Source organism: Trachurus trachurus (genome assembly GCF_905171665.1).
Source record: "Trachurus trachurus genome assembly, chromosome: 21".
Classification (NCBI taxonomy): domain Eukaryota; kingdom Metazoa; phylum Chordata; class Actinopteri; order Carangiformes; family Carangidae; genus Trachurus; species Trachurus trachurus.
The window spans coordinates 31,287,206-31,307,057 of NC_139899.1; the positions used below are offsets into that span (position 1 = coordinate 31,287,206).

General features: G+C 44.1%; 2 protein-coding genes across 2 annotated transcripts in view; both read right to left on the reverse strand.

Moving 5' to 3' along the window:
• Positions 1 to 19,852, reverse strand: part of LOC311004857 (uncharacterized protein) — a 340,983-nt gene that overhangs the window by 136,375 nt on the left and 184,756 nt on the right. Inside the window, exons 7-8 of the mRNA XM_083997040.1 lie at positions 7,773 to 7,946; positions 7,508 to 7,681 (exon numbers count right to left, since the gene is read on the reverse strand). Of these exons, the coding sequence (XP_083853166.1) occupies positions 7,508 to 7,681; positions 7,773 to 7,946 (348 nt within the window). The remainder of the gene's footprint in view (positions 1 to 7,507; positions 7,682 to 7,772; positions 7,947 to 19,852) is intronic.
• Positions 10,656 to 15,729, reverse strand: LOC311004703 (uncharacterized protein; the record flags this gene model as incomplete). Its single annotated transcript, XM_083996875.1, has 3 exons — positions 15,608 to 15,729; positions 15,364 to 15,477; positions 10,656 to 10,773 (listed from the first exon to the last, which is right to left on the reverse strand). Exons 1-3 carry the CDS (start codon positions 15,676 to 15,678, stop codon positions 10,656 to 10,658), a joined length of 303 nt encoding a protein of 100 aa, XP_083853001.1. The 5' UTR covers positions 15,679 to 15,729.

The following is a 19,852-nucleotide window of genomic DNA, read 5'->3' on the forward strand; positions in this document are numbered from 1 at the left end:
GTGAGAGACAGAGACAGACGTGTAGAGACTGAACTGTCTGTTCAACAGAGAGAAGGTTTCTGTGACAGGAGGAGACTCTGATTCACTCAACACAGACTCACTGAGGCACCAGACCAGGACCTGAAGAACCTAAACCCAGGATAGAGAGGTTGAGTGAAGGTGGTGTTGAAGGTGTAGAGGTGGATCAGTGAGTCAGAGGAGACTCTGTAGAAGGACAGAGAGCCAGCAGGACAGTCCACATACACTGCTACTCTGTTAGAGACAGAGGAGGAGGAGGAGGAGGAGGAGGAGGAGGAGGAGGAGGAGGAGGAGGAGGAGGAGGAGGAGGAGGAGGAGGAGGAGGAGGAGGAGGTGATAGGTGTCGATCTGTTATTGTGCCAGACTATGTAACCAACACCATAGCAGTACAGACTCCAGGACTGATCGTTCCATCCAAACCCACAGTCTACACTGATTCCTTTCCTGCTGATTCCTCTGTAACTCACTGATATAAAAACGTCTCCTCTCCTCTCGACCTCCCAGTAGCAGCGACCAGTCAGACCAGTTGAACACAGCAGCTGAGGATGAAGGTCAAATCTGTCTGGATGATCAGGATATGACTGATGCTCCCCCATCACACATGTCGCCTTCCTGTTGTTGTCAGACAGTTTGATGTTTGTGTTCACTGTGTTTGTGTCGATTGTGAGTCGACAGGAATCTGATGGAGAGAACAAGACACAGCTGCAGTTATTGATCATGTGATCAGTTATTGACAGTTTGATGAAGACTCATGAGGTCAGTGATGTGACAGTGTGAAGATGGTTGAATGTGCTGCTTTGTTTCCATTACTGATGCACATTTTGAAATTTTTTTCTGACTGATAACCGACGCTCGTTAACCGATTATTAACCGTTAACCGATAAGATTACGACGCTCCAATTATTATTATTTTTTGCCGTTAAAGGGATAGTTCAACATTTTGACAAATTGGCCCATTGCCATAATCCCTATAGTCATAGCAGTAGGTTCGTTACCTTTAATTGTCGGTGCAAGCTGTTTTTAGAACGGCGGAGCAGAGCCGTGAGCTGCTCAGAGCTACGCTACGGAGGCTCATTATGGGATTTCTTGGTTTCAACTCATCAAACTCATCAAATACACAATCCAACAACTCCACAACGCTCTGGTGGACAAGTTGTGAGCTGCACATTCACCACGCTATGAGATAATAACACAACGTTACCAGACAGAGTTATTTTAGAGGGAAATACAGAGACTGCTTGATGAAAAACTGTCCCTGAAGGCAACGTGCATCAGTGGTTTTGCATTTATTTCCCTCTAAAACAACTCTGTCTGGTAACGTTGTGTTATTAACTCATAGCGTGGTGAATGTGCAGGTCACAACTTGTCCACCAGAGCGTTTTGGAGTTTTGGGATTTTGTATTTGATGAGTTTATTTTGAGGGAAACCAAGAAATCCCATAATGAGCCTCCGTAGCGTAGCTCTGAGCAGCTCACGGCTCTGCTCCGCCGTTCTAAAAATAGCTTGCACCGACAATTACAGGTAACGAACCTACTGCTATGACTATAGGGATTATGGCAATGGGCCAATTTGACAAAATGTTGAACTATCCCTTTAAATACACACGTGCGCTGTGACAGCTGATCAGTGCCACATCCACTCTGCTCTGTCTCAGCTGATCGCTCATATGGAGGTTAGATCGTCCAGTGTAGAACTGTTTTTATACAAAGTGCAGCCAAACACCAGACTGAAGGAGCAGCAGAGCTCCTCTGTGGAGCTGCAGGAGAGCTGCATCAGCCTCCTCTTTTATTTAGTTTTTTTCATTTTTTTCAGCGCTGTTGTTACAGATGATTCACATCTATGTCTGTGTAGCTACATTTATGGTCTGACCTTCCTTCATGGGGGCTGCTGCACATACTGTCAGTCCTCCTGTGGAACTTTTTACCACAACATATGAGTGAAGGCACGTGGAAATCTGCACGTGTCGACAAGCCCCCATGAGTTGACGACAAGGAGCTAATCAAAAAAAAATACTGATAGTATTAATCGGTCAAAGTTCTTGTTATCGGTTCTTCTCAGACGCAGCTCCTAAGCTGTGGAACAGCCTACCTCTCCATGTTAGAGCTGCACAGTCTATTGAACATTTTAAAACACTGCTAAAAACGTATCTTTTCTCCTTGGCGTTCACTCCCAGCTAAGCAAGCAATCTTGGCTCTCTCTCTTTTTTTCCCCTCTCTTTTTACTCTCTTTTTATTCTTTCTTTTTAATCTAGATTTGTTTTATATTGACTACTATCCCTTGTGTTGTTTTAATTGTTTGTTGTAGTGTTTGTGATTAACTGTGTTGTGCTATTGCAATTGTACAGCACTTTGGTCAACTGAGGTTGTTTTAAATGTATTTATAAATAAATTGTGACTTGACTTGACTTGACTAACAGTTAAACGGTTCAACATGTGCATCCCTCGTTTCCATGAATCAAAGTAAAAACAGACTTACACTTCCTCAGACCTGGTGTCAACCATGGGACTCCAGCAGGCTCCACCCTGAAAGGAGGAGGGGGGTCAGAGCAGCACCTTCTCTGTCAGCATGCACACATGGACATTACATGGCTCTCACACACACACTGTTTTATCACTGTGTTCACATGGAGGCTGGTATGTATGGATGAACACTGAGCACAGAGAAGAAGGAGCTGGAGTCTTTATCTAGTGATGATACAGAGCAGGAGGAGACGAGGAGGAAACACTTCATCATGTCTTTTCTCCATGTGATGTCACTGCAGTGTGAGACACACACTTTCACTCTCTGACTCTCAAGCTGCACAAACACACGTCACAGCAAAGAAGATGAAGACACAACAGGTGGAGCTGACCAGCCCAGATATCCCACAATGCACCAGGAAAGAAGAAGAGTGCAGCTGTGAACAGTGGATGCACTGCAAAAACTCAAAATCTTTCCAAGAATATTTGTCTTATTTCTTGTCAAAACGAATCTCTTTCCACTTTAAATAAGACTCATCACCTAAAATCAACTTGTTTTTAGATCATTTTCACTTGTTTCAAACAAATTTTCCACTTGAAATAAGTAGAAAAATCTGACAGTGAAAGCAAGTTTTTTGTGCTTGTAATAAGAAAGAAAAACTTGCTCCACTGTCAGATTTTTCTACTTATTTCAAGTGGAAAATTTGCTTGAAAAAATTTAAAAGTGTCTAAAAACAAGCTACTTTTTAAGTGTGACGGGTCTTATTTTAAGTATAATTAGATCTATTTTGACTAGAAATGACATTTTGACAAGAAATAAGACAAATATTCTTGGTAAGATTTTGAATTTTTGCAGTGTGGTTTCAGTGTTTGATGAGGAAGGAAACACACTCAACACGTTTGTTAGAGCTCAGTGAAACACACAGAGAGTTTAGTGAGAAACACTGAGTGTGAACACAACTTGTGTTTGTCTGAAGAAAACTCCCCAGGAAGCTGAAGAATGAGGCTGTGAGCAGGTTTCCACAGGAGCCACAGCAGCAGTGAGTGGATGAAGGAGCTCTAATAGAACCCATCTGATCACAGTGACAGGACGGATCAGGATCTCATGATCAATGACTCTGTTCTTCTCTGCTCTTCACACAGATCAGCTGCAACACACTGACTCACTGAGATCAGTCACATCATGTGGAATAAAGCAGCCGTCCTCAGGACCAGTCCTGAGCTCCATCAAACCTGTCCACACATTTTGACTGGACTTGAAGTCAGAGTCCAGAGGAAGCAGAGAAACTGTAGAGCAGAGAGAAGCAGGCTCAGCTCAGAGCACATGGACTCAGACAGGAAGTGAAGCTCCAGCTGCTGGAGACTTTCATTAAAGGACAATTCCAGGCGAATTCAACTCTGGGGTGTATTTTCATATCATTTTAGGTCTAAAAGAATGAATCTGAAGATTTTCAGTTTAATTGCTCCTGTTTAGCGGTAGTTGCATCTGTCCCCGCATCCCCACGGCAGCAATGAATGGGAGTGGATGTAAGTTCCGCTGTTTAGGCTGTTTCCAGCCCTCAAAGCCGCAATTTTTTTCCACAGACAGCGTCAGATGGCGACTCAAACATGCACCGAGACGTTTATTTACTTCAAGCAAGCCGACATGTTTGTAAAACTCATGGTAAAACTAGATCTAATCTAGTCTAGTCTCGCGCGAGCCCGAAGTTGCAGTGCTGGTGTATTCAGGCGCAGTAGGAGCTACCGCTTGTGTCATAAACACAGGAATATCGACTCTTTACTTGCTTGAAGTGTACATTTTTTTCCACAGACAGCATCAGGTGGCGACTCAAACATGCGCCGAGAAGTTTTTTTTACTTGAAGCAAGTCAAGAGTTGATATTCCTGTGTTTATGACACAAACGGTAGCTTTTCCCACTGCACCTGAATACACCAGCACGGCAACTGGGTCTCGCGCGAGACTCCGGGAGACTTTGAATTAGATCTAGTTTTACAAACATGCCGGCTTGCTTGAAGTAAATAAACTTCTCGGTGCATGTTTGAGTCGCCATCTGACGCTGTCTGTGGAAAAAAAATTGCGGCTTTGAGGGATGTAAACAGCCTAAACAGCGGAACTTACATCCACTCCCATTCATTGCTGCCGTGGGGATGCGGGGACAGATGCAACTACCGTAAAACAGGAGCAATTAAACTGAAAATCTTCAGATTCATTCTTTTAGACCTAAAATGATATGAAAATACACCCCAGAGTTGAATTCGCCTGGAATTGTCCTTTAAGGAGCCACTTTGTGGCTTCATCTGATCTGGAGTCAGCACACACAGTCTGAAAACAGCTGTTTGATCACACACACATTCAGCCACAAACACTGATTATTACACTATTCACTAGGGGTGTCACGATTTCGATTTTTTATCCAAATCGATCGAAATTACGTCATGGTCTCGATCATCGAAGTCAAATAGAGGATCGACGATCCCCCCGACCCCCCACCCCCGCCGCCTGTTGTCCCCATTGCGCACCACGCGTCTTTTCAGTCACTCTCCAAGTTCACTTTTTCTTTTGAGACAACACTCATTCTCTCTCTCTCTCTCTCTCTCTCTCTCTCTCTTATTTTTTATTTAACCGGCCGTCTCAGCTCATGTGCACGTCTGCAGCAACCCAAACAAATGTTGACTGGCTCTATTCCAGCCACATGATTGGTTCGGCACGGCGCAACTCTCAATATCATTGGCTATTTGTATTGTCTGCCAAAACATGGATGAATGAAACCTATCGACCACGTCTCATATTTCTATCGAAGAAAAGTTATTTCACAATTTATAGCGTTTTATCGCCCAGCCCTGGTGGGCTACTGTCCCCCTCCTACCTGGGAAACAGGAGGGAGACATAGCTCTAACTACACAACACTGATAAGCGCTGAGAGCCGCATGTTGCAGTGACGTTATAGGATTTTTTAAAAAACGCCGCAAATAGTAAGCCGACGAGAAGGTGCAACTTGCCACTTAACTTCTTGTAGATTTGTAGATAATTTTTATTATTTGCGGGGGCTTTCGGGGGATCTGGTGACGGTGGAGGATCCGGGACTGATTGACTGTGGACCACCGTCAGTCTGATCAGGTCCATGCAGCACAGCAGCTGCAGCTCTGCCCCGCTGTCTGTGACAGTCTGTCACATACACACTCTCATGTATCAGCGCAATCTCGTTTACATTACATTAAGCCGACATCAGGAGAATAATGACGCGACAGTGAATTAATGAAAAAAAAAAATGAGAATGTACAGATATAAATATATTTGTTTCGAAACCTTGTAGGCAATATTGGCCCCTTATCATTATTTCTGGGGGCATTCTTGGTAAAAATGGGGGCCGATAATTTCCGACTCTGTAAGGCTCTAATTGTTCCACTACTTTGGACATATTTTTTATTTATTTATTTTGTTTTGTTGCACATTGTCATTTTAAAAGTAGCCTAGTGCACACAGCTGTAACCAAAAGGATGACATGCACCCTCTGTGACTTCTCATTTATTTTGTTGTTACCTTTATATTGTAAATAAATTATTTAAATTTGACCATTAGTGCCTAATGTGATACATTATGGACTGGGCCGTAAAGTATACCCCCGCAGCCCCCGCGAGGCGGGGGGGCCCCGCATGCCGTGGGGGCCCCGACCCCGCCCGTTAAGCCGGGTTTCCACCGAATCAACGGCCTTTTTTTTTTTTTTTACACCGCAACATGGTTCACGTCATGATAACTTCTGTATTTTGGCCATTCAAGCTTCCACAGTCCATAGCTCCTTGTTCTGCTGTGTTGTCGCCGCCGTCGCCCCCCCCCCTCGCGGCCATCGCCTCGCCGCCCCCCCCCCCCCCCCCCCCCCCCCCGTCATCCACGGCGGACGGCCGCGGGGGGCCCCCGCACGGTTACGTTACGGCGCTGATTATGGAAATTGCATCACTTATATGTAGCCCATACTTTGAAATAAGGTTTACTGTACAAAATGTGATGAATAAAACCAATGATCGTAGAGTAGACTAGTCTGAAAATGACATAGGCCTCTGTGCTGTAAGAAAAAGAAAAAAAATCGAGAATCGAATCGAATCATGACCCTAAAATCGAAAATCAAATCGAATCGAGGATTTGGAGAATCGTGACACCCCTACTGTTCACTACACTCACTTTCTTCTGATTGACAGCTCCAGGCCTCTGGACAGTGAGGACATCTGGATGTCACACTGTGATTTACTGTCTCCTCAACACAACAACACATCTCATCAGGACAAGACCAGGATCTCAGAGAGACTGAGCTGATTATTGATCATCAATATCTGACCAGACAGAGACCTGATGGTGCCGCCTGGTTTCTGTCTCTTATTTCCTCCTTGGTTGGAGACGCTGGGAGACGAATGTCTCTGAGCAGTGGACATGCTTTGATTCTTGTTGCTGTGTTGTTATTAGTGTGTCCACACTCAACAGGTGTCTACAGTCTCTGGGACTGTTCAGATCAAACACTCTGTTGGTTCAGGAGCAGTTCAACCAGCTGCAGCTGAAATGTTTCCTGATACACTCTAAAATAAAGTCTGATCCAAACATCTGGAGAGACTCAGAGCACAGCTGCCAACAGCTGCTTTCATCACTGACATCTCTTCTCCTGAATATGACACAGTGAGTCATGATGAGACACTGAAGTCATCATGAGGAGAAACTCCTGATCCCAGTAGTTCATCACTGTGACTGATGAAAGCTGCACAGCTCATGTTTGAAACACTCTTGAGATTTTGGCTTCAGTATAAACTGTGTTGGGACGAGTCAGACTGTGACAGAGGACGTCAGTGGAGTGGGCGGAGCTTCACTGTGGCCTACACCACCTCTGGATTTGGTCTGAGTGATGGGATCTGATGTCATCAATGCATGGATCACCTGAGACAGATGTTAATACCAGGTGTAACCAGGTGTGAACGGGGCCATAGAAGATGTTCCAGCTCCTCCTCCTCTATCAGACAGTGAGTGTGGCTGCAGCAGCCTCTCCATACCTGAGAGAGTCCAGTCTCCAGTCTGGATCCTCCAGTCCAGCAGACAGCAGCTTCACTCCTGAGGCTCCTGGATGGTTGTAGCTCAGGTCCAGCTCTCTCAGATGGGAGGGGTTGGAGCTCAGAGCTGAGGCCAGAGAAGCACAGCCTTCCTCTGTGACCAGACATCCTGACAGACTGAACACACACAACAACACACAGGAACCCTCTGTCAACACCTGCTGCTGTGTTCAAGTGTCATCAGATAAACAGCTGGATGGATCCTCACCTGAGAGTCTCCAGTCTACAGTGTGGACTCTCCAGTCCACCAGACAGCAGCTTCACTCCTGAGTCCTGCAGGTTGTTGTTACTCAGGTCCAGGTGTCTCAGACTAGAGGACTGGGAGCTGAGGACTGAGGACAGAGCTTCACAGCTTCTCTCTGAGAGGTTACAGCTGCTCAGTCTGAAGAGATGATCATGAGGAATTAAAGAAGAAATGAATTTATTATCTGTCCTGTTGAATAGATAGAAGGGTTTTCATGTAATGATGAATAAATCCAACTATCTCTACACTTACAGAGCTTTGTTAGAGGCTTTGACCACTGGCAGCAGCCTCAGAAGAGCCTCATCTGAAGCAGAGTATTTCTTCAGGTCAAACTTGTCCAGATCTTCTTCTGATGACAGTAGGATGAAGACCACAGCCGACCACTGACCAGGAGACAGTTCACGTGTGGAGAGACTTCCTGAGCTCAGGGACCGTTGGATCTCCTCCACTAGAGAACCATCATTCAGTTCATTCAGACAGTGGAACAGGTTGATGCTTTTCTCTGCAGAGGGAGTCTCTTCAATCTTATTCTTGATGTACTGAACTGTTTCCTGATTGGACCGTGAGTCACTTCCTGTCTGTGTCATCAGACCTCGTAGGAGATTCTGATTGGTCTCCAGTGAAAGACCCAGGAGGAAGCGGAGGAACAAGTCCATGTGTCCATTTGGACTCTGTAAGGCCTCGTCCACAGCGCTCTGGTAGAGGTTTGTCTCTGCAGATTTGACTTCTGTTGTTTCAGTCTTCATCATCAGGTTGAGTCCAGAGTTGATGAAGGTCAGATGGACATGAAGAGCAGCCAGAAACTCCTGAACACTCAGATGGACGAAGCAGAACACCTTGTCCTGGTACAGGCCGCTCTCCTCTTTAAAGATCTGTGTGAACACTCCTGAGTACACTGAGGCTGCTCTGATATCGATGCCACACTCTGTCAGGTCTGATTCATAGAAGATCAGGTTTCCTTTCTGCAGCTGCTCAAAAGCCAGTTTTCCCAGAGACTCAATCATCTTCCTGCTCTCTGGACTCCAGTGTGGATCTGTCTCAGCTCCTCCATCATACTTGACCTTCTTCAGTTTTAGATGAACCACCAGGAAGTGGATGTACATCTCAGTCAGGGTGGTTGGCAGCTCTCCTCCCTCTCTGGTCTTCAACAGCTCCTCCAGAACTGTAGCAGTGATCCAGCAGAAGACTGGGATGTGGCACATGATGTGGAGGCTTCGTGATGTCTTGATGTGGGAGGTGATCCCTCTGGCCTGCTTCTTATCTCTGAACCTCTTCCTGAAGTACTCCTCCTTCTGTGGGTCAGTGAACCCTCTGACCTCTGTCACCACGTCAACACACTGAGGAGGGATCTGATTGGCTGCTGCAGGTCGTGTGGTTATCCAGAGACGAGCAGAGGGAAGCAGGTTCCCCCTGATGAGGTTGATGAGCAGCACATTGACTGAGGTGGACTCTGTCACATCAGTCAGGATCTCAGTGTTGTGGAAGTCCAGAGGAAGTCGACACTCGTCCAGACCGTCAAAGATGAAGACGACCTGGAACTGATCAAACCTGCAGATTCCTGCTTCTTTGGTTTCAGAGAAGAAGTGATGAACAAGTCCCACCAAGCTGAACTTTTCCTCTTTCAGCACATTCAGCTCTCTGAAGGTGAAGGGAAATGTGAAGTGTAGCTATGTCTTGGTTGGTTTTGTCTTCAGCCCAGTCCAGAGTGAACTTCTGTGTTAAGACTGTTTTCCCAATGCCAGCCACTCCCTTTGTCATCACTCTTCTGATTGGTCGGTCTCTTCCAGGTGGGGCTTTAAAGATGTCTTCTTGTCTGATGGTTGTTTCTGGTCTGTCTGGTTTCCTGGACGCTGTTTCAATCTGTCTGACCTCATGTTCCTCATTGACCCCTCCAGCCCCTCCCTCTGTGATGTAGAGCTCTGTGTAGATCTGGTTCAGAAGGGTTTGGTTTCCTGCTTTAGAGATCCCCTCAAACACACACTGGAACTTCTTCTTCAGGACAGATTTGAGTTTACGTCCACAAACTGCACCAGGAGCAAAATATTCTGAATGAAAACACAAGAAATTAGATCAATAAGAAAATATAACATTTTAATTCCTCTAAATAACGACTATGTGAACATGTTTCCCTCCATGTGTTGATGTCAGTGAACGTCTCATTTGTCCATCATGTTGAATCTTTAAAGAAATCCTCTTACTGCTCTGCAGATGCTCAGCCAGCTTCTCCTGCTTCATGCTCCTCAGGAAGTTCACTGTGATCTTCACTAATGCCTCTCTGCTGCTCCACCTCTGCTCTTCATCCTCACCGTCCAACACCTCCTCATCCTCCCTCTGGCTCCCTGAGCATTCTGGGTAATCTGGACTCAGAGACTTGTGGATCTTCTTCAGCTCGTTCTTGACAAAAGTGACCATGTTCTCCTCCAGCAGCTGGAACAGAAACTCTATGAGTGACAGCATCAAACTAAAACCATGGAGCCAAACATCAGATCCATGTTGGACAGACTGACAATCCACTGGTGTCAAAGTGCAGCATGGAGATGATGGTGAACACAACAGATGTAACAGCAGCTGTTGGACATGTCCTCACCATAAATATGGAGTCCAGGTGTGTTTGATGCTGCTGGGCAGACTGACCACTGGGAACCTCTGAGCTCTCCTGGTCCACTCTGTGGAGGAATCAGTGTCAAGTCAACATCAGGACAGAGAGATAATACAAGATGGACTTTATATGTCCCCTGTGGACGTTCACAACAGACAGAGACACTTTGGTTTCAGACCTGGTCCAACAACACGTCGTACAAACTGGTTCTTTTCTACAATAGCCTGAGTCTGACTGTCGGTTACAGCTTACATCTGATCAGCTGATCCACGTCCTCCTTTAAAGTCAGTGAGCCAGTCCTTTGAGTCGTTGCTCTTTAAAGACAGACAGCTGGGTTCAGGAGAGTCTGGTCTCTGCTGCTGGATCCTGAAACAACAACACACAACTCATGTTTGACAGTTTTAGGTTTTCAAAAGAATTCTCTGCAAAGTTATTTTAAGGGTTACAAATGTGAATGACTTCCTTTTCCTACATTTTGTAACAATGGGCCTCATTCACCGATATCTCTTTAAGTTCATTCATCTTCTATCCAGCTCATCCTCACTAGGGTGGAGGGTGAGCTGGAGCCTTTCTCAGCTGACTTTGGGCAGGAGGCGAGGTTCACCCTGGACAGGTCACCAGTCTATCACAGGGCCAACATATACATTCACACATTCACACCTATGGGCAATTTAGAGTCACCAGTTAACCTGCATGTCTTTGGTCTGTGGGAGGAAGCTGGAGAGAATCCACACATGCCCGGGGAGAACATGTAAACTCTACGACAGATTCATGAACGTGTTGTTCAATCCAGAATGCCAGAGAAGGTGAGTTGAGAAAGTTACAGGGAGCGTCAGACTCCAAACATAGAAAGAAGTTTAGTGCTGAAGTGGAGCGACTGCTGCAGGAAGTGAACAAAAAGCAGCTGTTATATTTAGTAGCGTCAGCAGTGGATGCAATAACAGAAAGAAAGATGCATGGGATGCTGTCAGTCATTCACTTTAAGGACAATTCCAGGCGAATTCAACTCGGGGGTGTATTTTCTTATCATTTTAGGTCTAAAAGAAGGAATCTGAAGATTTTCAGGTTAATTGCTCCTGTTTTGTGGTAGTTGTGCCTGTCCCCGCATCGCCACGGCAGCAATGAATGGGAGCGGATGCAAGATCCGCTGCTTAGGCTGTTTACTAGGGATGGGTACCTTTTGCATTTGAATCGATACGGTATCGATACTCGGTACCTGGGAACCTATACCGGTACCAATCGGTACCTGTTTTCTGTACTTTTTGTGTGTGTGGTAATTCAAAAAATAAAAAATAAAAAAATTAATAGAAACGCCTGAAATTTTAATATTTACCCCTTAACAACATCACAACTCCTCAGCCTTTAAGAGTATTTCATGTTTTGGGATGGGCAATGATTTTCATATAATGGAATAGTCATTCAATGAAAAAAAAAAAAAGTTTGAGACTATAGTCTTGTCTGAAAAAATGTCCGTTTTTACTGTGGGAAAATGAGAAACATGGAGAGACTCCTACAGCCGTCAGAAAGCTCTGTGTGAAACTTTGTCCCAAAAAAAAAAAAACTGAAACTGCAGCGCAAACTCTGCAACATGTGGACTTCACGTTTTGACGAGAGGAGAAGGGGAGACTCGTTCAGATGTGCTCTTACTACATGACCAGGACTTGAATGGCGCCGCTGTGATGAGAAGCGGGACTCGGGACCGGACCGCTTCGGTACGGATTGTTACAACAGTCCATTCTTCACGTTGAATGACGGACGGCTGTTTGTCAGGTAGTGATTTAAAACGACGGGCTGGCACTACCGCTTCTCCACGTCTCATTTCAGAGAGAGAGAGAGAGGGAGAGAGAGGAGGGGGGCGGGCGCGAGTGTGCGATGCTCATGCAGACTGCACTCTTGCTGACGCACGACGAAGGTGCGTTCAGGTACCGAAATGTGGTACCGATTGACTTTATGTGAATCAATACTCGGTACTTTGGTGGGAATTAGGTCGGTACCAAAAAAGTACAGAATTTCGGTACCCATCCCTACTGTTTACATCCCTCAAAGCCGCAATTTTTTTCCACAGACAGCGTCAGATGGCGACTCAAACATGCACCGAGAAGTTTATTTACTTCAAGCAAGCCAACATGTTTGTAAAACTCGATTTAATTCAAAGTCTCCCAGAGTCTCGATGCGAGACCCAAGTTGCCGTGGGCGGTGTGTCCAGGTGCAGTCGAAGCTACCGTTTGTGTCATAAACTGTGCCTTAAAGCAGAAGTAAGTGATATATTTGTGTTAATATAAGTCTTAAATAGTTATATCTTCCGACAGCAATCACTTACATAGAGTGTTTGGACTGAAACACGGGTCTCTCAGTCCCTCTGCTCTGCTCTGAGCCGAGGAGAAAACATTTATCGTATCCTACAGTTTTTATCCAATGAGGAGAGAGAACGGCATGCAGGGCTGTGTGTGCAGCCAAGGAACGCCGTGAATGTGGTGACGTAGGGACGAGGACTGTTATGGTGCATTCAAGGAAACTCGTAACTCCTGTTTTTCCGAACTTGTGAAGTCGTACCAGTTTGATCTGGTACGAGTTCACGGGTCGGAAGTTACGAGTGGCCGTTATAGTGACTTTCACCGGTAAAACAGGTTGGAAAAACACGAGTGGGTTGCCTGAAACGCTACAAAATCATAAGTTGTGACTTGAAGCTGTAATTTACGATTTCAAAAGCCTGCCTGGAACGCAGCATTAGCGAAAACGACCGGATCGCTTACTTCTGCTTTAAGTGTAAAGCCATTAACATGACTGCCCAGTGGTAGCCTACCACTTGTATTCAACATGCTTAAATATGAGTCATATTTTCTAAAATGCTTGTTTAGCTAACACTACTCTTGACAAGAGCACAGTAAAATGAAAGCTGTTGCAGTCAGCTTGTTAGAACAATGACAGCTGACAGGCTGTTTATCTGGCCACAAATCACAAAAACTTCTAGCTGAGACAAACCAGCTCCAAACCCCTGTGTAACATTAGGCTGCCAGGATGTAGTGAATCTGGAGGAATCACTCATTCAGCTTGATTTTAGTGAAAATTTTAATTTGTTTCTAGATATTGAGTTTATTGTGACTTTACTGTTGAAAACGTTGCTGTTCCGTTACAGTAGTGAATAAACTCATGTTGGCAATAATTTAGGACAGCAATTAGGACAGGATAGAGACACTTTATGAAGTGGGTAAACTTCAAATAACAAATACTGATTCATTTGTCGTCTTATTCACAGATGGATTTTAACAAGAAAATACTTCTTAAAAATCTTTCTGGAAAGTTCAATTGGATTTTTGTTTTTTAATCAGCATCATATTTGAGTGTACAATAGCCTGTCACTTAATGATGTGCTAGTATCGACCGCCCACCGCCTAATTTACCAGCCAACAGCTGAAAAGGGGAGTACCGGCACTTATTTTTTCCCACTTAAAGGACAATTCCAGGCGAATTCAACTCGGGGGTGTATTTTTCTATCATTTTAGGTCTAAAAGAAGGAATCTGAAGATTTTCAGTTTAATCGCTCCTGTTTTGCGGTAGCTGCATCTGTCCCCGCATCCCCACGGCAGCAATGAATGGGAGTGGATGTAAGTTCCGCTGTTTAGGCTGTTTACAGCCCTCAAAGCCGCAATTTTTTTCCACAGACAGCGTCAGATGGAGACTCAAACATGCACCGAGAAGTTTATTTACTTCAAGCAAGCCGACATGTTTGTAAAACTAGATCTAATTCAAAGTCTCCCGGAGTCTCGCGCGAGACCCAGTTGCCGTGCTGGTGTGTTTACATGCAGTGGGAAAAGCTACCGTTTGTGTCATAAACACAGGAATATCAACTCTTTACTTGCTTCAAGTAAAAAAAACTTCTCGGCGCATGTTTGAGTAGCCATCTGACGCTGTCTGTGGAAAAAATGTACACTTCAAGCAAGTAAAGAGTTGATATTCCTGTGTTTATGACACAAGCGGTAGCTCCGACTGCGCCTGAACACACCGCGCACGGCAACTGGGTCTCGCGCGAGACTCCAGTAGACTTTGAATTAGATCTAGTTTTACAAACATGTCTGCTTGCTTGAAGTAAATAAACTTCTGGGTGCATGTTTGAGTAGCCATCTGACGCTGTCTGTGGAAAAAAATTGCGGCTTTGAGGGATGGAAACAGCCTAAACAGCGGAACTTACATCCGCTCCCATTCTTCGCTGCCGTGGCGATGCAGGGACAGATGCAACTACCGCAAAACAGGAGCAAATAAACTGAAAATCTTCAGATTCCTTCTTTTAGACCTAAAATGATAGGTAAATACACCCCCGAGTTGAATTCGCCTGGAATTGTCCTTTAAAGCACTGGTCATAAACACAGGAATATCAACTCTTGACTTGCTTCAGAAACGCGTCAGGTGGCGACTCAAACATGCGCAGAGAAGTTTTTTTTACTTGATGCAAGCCAAAAGTTGATATTCCTGTGTTTATGACACAAACAGTAGCTTTCCAACTGCACCTGAATACACCAGCACGGCAACTTGGGTCTCGCACGAGACTCTGGGAGACTTTGAATTAGATCTAGTTTTACAATCATGTCGGCTTGCTTGAAGTAAATAAACTTCTGGGTGCATGTTTGAGTCTCCATCTGACGCTGTCTGTGGCTTTGAGGGATGGAAACAGCCTAAGCAGCAGAACTTCAATCCGCTCCCATTCATCGCTGCCGTGGTGATGCGGAGACAGACACAACTACCGCAAAACAGGAGACATTAAACTGAAAATCTTCAGATTCCTTCTTTAGACCTAAAATGATAGGAAAATACAGCCCCAAGTTGAATTCGCCTGGAATTGTCCTTTAACGTGTGTCTGAGTTATATCTCAGTTGTTAATGAGAATCATTGAAATGTGACTCCACAGGAAGAATGTTAAACAGAAACTCTAAACCTTTGAAATGTAGTTTTGTCTCTTACATCTGATCAGTTGGTCCACGTCCTCCTTTAAAGTCAATGAGAAAGTCCTTTGAGTCGTTGCTCTTTAAAGACAGACAGCTGGGTTCAGGAGAGTCTGGTCTCTGCTGCTGGATCCTGAAACAACAACACAACTGATAAATGTGCATGTTGGAGAAAAACCGATGAGAAATATCTTCAGTCTTTTAATAAACATAACAACTGACTTTTAGAGAGAGAAGTCTTTCTGACTGTTTTAAACTCTGACCTTTGACCTGTGGTCTGGCTTTTGGTTTTAGAGGGAGGGGCTCCCTCCTCTCTGTCCTCACACTGATCCATGCTGCTGAGCTCACATCCACATCAGCTCACACACACTTTGTAGCTTCACCTGCAGAGGAAACACACATCATTCATCTGCACAGCAGCTCACATGTCCATCATGTCTCCAGCTGCTCCTCCACTGATTGGCTCTTCTCCTCTGCTTCATATCAGTGTCAGCTGAATGCAGTCACACAGCAGTGAGGAAGAGGAAGCTGCCAACAGCTGCTCTACTTCTACTATCAGTCCACTAGATGGCGTCATGAAGCTGCAGCCCAGCAACATGATCCATGGACCAGTGTTTCCATCCACTGACACACACAAGGACTGAGATGAGTTGATGTGACACAGTCTCTGTGTGGACAGCGTCCCTGTAGAAAACCACTGGATCAAACAAGCTACACACACAACAACTGGGCCTCGACTTATTTCACCTCACAGCTCCACTATCACAGCAACTTCCATCAGGAGTTTTAACGCTTTCTTCTTCTTTTTTAATGGCAGCAAATAGTAACATCTATTGTCTTCTGGGGTCAAAATAACCTCAACTGGTTTGACGGCTGAAAAGCACAAAACATAACATTATCACACACATTTATGTTTCATCTTCTTATTCAACTTCAATTCTTTGTAATTAATACCTCATTTATATTAAATTATTCCTATTTTCTGAGTTTCACAAAACAGAAAATCTGAATAATTTCAAATATAGTAAAGATCAAAAGGAAAATGAATTAATGGATTAACAGACACTGGCATACGACAAACTTCCATCAGGATTTTTTTGTTAACCCTTTCATTTTTTTATGGCAGCAAATAGTAACATCAAAATGACCCCAACTGGGTGATGTGGGTTAGGGTTAAAAAGCACAAAACATAACATTATCACACATATTTGTGTTATAAAACAAATCAACATTAATTTCCAAAACATTTAACAGCATACATTCAATCTTTCTAAACTAACTTTTCAGAATCAATCTTCATTCAGAAACAGTCTCTTTCTGTGGCAGCTGCCCCTCACCCAGCTGCCCCTCACCCAGCTGCCCCTCATGCAGCTGCCCCTCACCTAGCTGCCCCTCACCCAGTTGCCCCTCACCTAGCTGCCCCTCATGCAGCTGCCCCTCACCTAGCCACCCCTCACCCAGCTGCCCCTCACCCAGCTGCCCCTTGCCCAGATCCTGGCCCATCACTCTAAAGGGTTATTCTGCATTCTGCCCTCGCCAGACTGATGTCAAAACAGGCAAAATAGGGTTAAATGAGCCAAAAATGCAATGCACACAACACACTATCACTACCTGCATCTGAGGACACATGCAGACTGTTTCTGAATGAAGACTGATTCTGAAACGTTAGTTCTGAATGTGCTGATGCTGTTAAATGTTAAATGTTTTGGAAATGAATACTGATTTGTTTTATAACACAAATATGTGTGATAATGTTATGTTTTGTGCTTTTTAGCAGTCAAACCAGTTGGGGAAATTTTCTATTTTGTGAAACTCAAAAAAATAGGTATTATTTCATATAAATGAGGTGTGAAATTAGTGTTAAAGCAGAAGTGAGTGATATATTTGTGTTAATATAAGTCTTAAATAGTTATATCTTCCGACAGCAATCACTTACATAGAGTGTTTGGACTGAAACACGGGTCTGTCAGTCCCTCTGCTCTGCTCTGAGTCGAAGAGAAAACATTTATCGTATCCTACAGTTTTTATCCAATGAGGAGAGAGAACGGCATGCAGGGCTGTGTGTGCAGCCAAGGAACGCCGTGAATGTGGTGACGTAGCGACGAGGACTGTTATGGTGCGTTCAAGGAAACTCGTATTTTTCCGACCGTGAAGTGGTACCAGTTCGATCTGGTACGAGTTCACGGGTCAGAAGTTACGAGTGGCCGTTATAGTGACTTTCACCGGTAAAACAGGTCGGAAAAACACGAGTGTGTTGCCTGGAACGCTACAAAGTCGTAAGTTGTGACTTGAAGCTGTAATTTACGATTTCAAAAGCCTGCCTGGAACGCAGCATTAGCGAAAACGACCGGATCACTCACTTCTGCTTTAATAGGTTGGTCTGAAGTTGAATAAAAAGATGAAACACAACTTGTGTGATAATGTTATGTTTTGTGCTCTTTTGTCCTCTGGGGACAAAGAGTGTTACTAAATTCAATAAAACACCCATAATTCAACCAAATTGCTTCAAATTTATTTTAACCATTAAAGCAGAAGTGAGTGATCCGGTCGTTTTCGCTAATGCTGCGTTCCAGGCAGGCTTTTGAAATCGTAAATTACAGCTTCAAGTCACAACTTACGACTTTGTAGCGTTCCAGGCAACCCACTCGTGTTTTTCCGACCTGTTTTACCGGTGAAAGTCACTATAACGGCCACTCGTAACTTCCGACCGGTGAACTCGCACCAGATCGAACTGGTACCACTTCACGGTCGGAAAAATACAAGTTTCCTTGAACGCACCATAACAGCCCTCGTCGCTACGTCACCACATTCACGGCGTTCCTTGGCTGCACACACAGCTCCTCATTGGATAAAACTTGTAGGATACGATAAATGTTTTCTCTTCGGCTCAGAGCAGAGCAGAGGGACTGAGAGACCCGTGTTTCAGTCCAAACACTCTATGTAGGGTGAAGTCAGGTAAAATGGGCCACTTTTTGGTAAACGATTAATAAGACCATCAAAAACGCTATGCATGAAATCCATTGATATTTTTAAAAATCGACATAGGTCTCTTAAATGTTTCTGTGTGAAAAAAAAATTAAAAAGTATAATTATTTTGGAATTATGAGAGTTAAAGTATCGGGATATTCCCTCTCGAGGTACGATGAAGGTTCAGGTAAAATGGGCCAGCCGTTCAGTTAAATTGGGCCAAGAGAGAACAACACAGTAATTTTAGCAGAAATCATTTAAATTTTAATAATTAATTGACACTACTACTAAACTACAACACTAAACCTAACATTAACAGTGAATACATAAGAGGTTGAAGACATTTTTTAATCTTAAAATGCATTTTAAAATTACATGATCATGTTGTTGCTATGCTCTTTGTTAACTGACTTTGTTATAGGCTCTTTTACTGTGTGTGAATGTGTGTGTGTGGCATTATAGATGCCATTTTTTCCCCCACAGTGCTAATGGAACCATGAGTGGCACTGACCAACCTTGGATATATATCTAACTTTGAACATGTTTTGCACCCTCAATTTCTGTGTAACTTCTGTGTAACTTCAGTGTTTTGTATGTGGCCCATTTTAGCTGAAATGCATGGCTCAATTTACCATGATGCATTAAGGTAAATTGAGACTGCGGTCAAGTGAGCCGTCGTTCTTCCTCGCGGAGTCAAGCCAGCCGCACAAACATTTGAACTGCGCCCGTATCATAGAACTTACGGTAAATTCTCCGAGTCCACTGACGAAGCTAACGCTAGTTCAGAACCAAGCGAGATGACTTACGGTTTTCAAAGTAAGACGCGGATAATACAAAGGCAAGGTGTGTGTGTGTGTGTGTGTGTGTGTGTGTGTGTGTTCCCGTGTGTGTGTGTGTGTGTGTGTGTGTGTGTGTGTGTGTGTGCGCGCGCGCGCGCGTGTGTTCCCGTGTGTGTGTGTGTGTTCCCGTGTACCTACCTAACAGGGCCTTATGAATTTTAAACAGGAAAAGAGCCTTATACTCCATTTTTACTGTGCAGTAACATGACTTTGGCCCATAAGTTCTGGCAATACTTGGTACAGGTGACTTCAGGACCACCCTGGCTACTTCCTAAGTCATTATCAAACAATTTTACTGTATAATTTTGGAGAAATTAAGCCTCAAAGTTGCATCTCAGTTTTTTTTAAACAGGAAAAATGCCTTATACTCCATTTTTACTGTTCAATAACATGACTTTGGCCCATAAGTTCTGGCAATACTTGGTACAGGTGACTTCAGGACCACCCTGGCTACTTCCTCAGTCATTATCAAACAATTTTACTGTATAATTTTGGAGAAATTAAGCCTCAAAGTTGCATCTCTATTTTTTTTTGTTTTTTTCTTTACGGGAAAAGTGCCTCATACTCCATTTTTACTGTACAATAACATGACTTTGGCCCATAAGTTCTGGCAATACTTGGTACAGGTGATTTCAGGACCACCCTGGCTACTTCCACAGTCATTATCAAACAATTTTACTGTATCATTTTGGAGAAATTAAG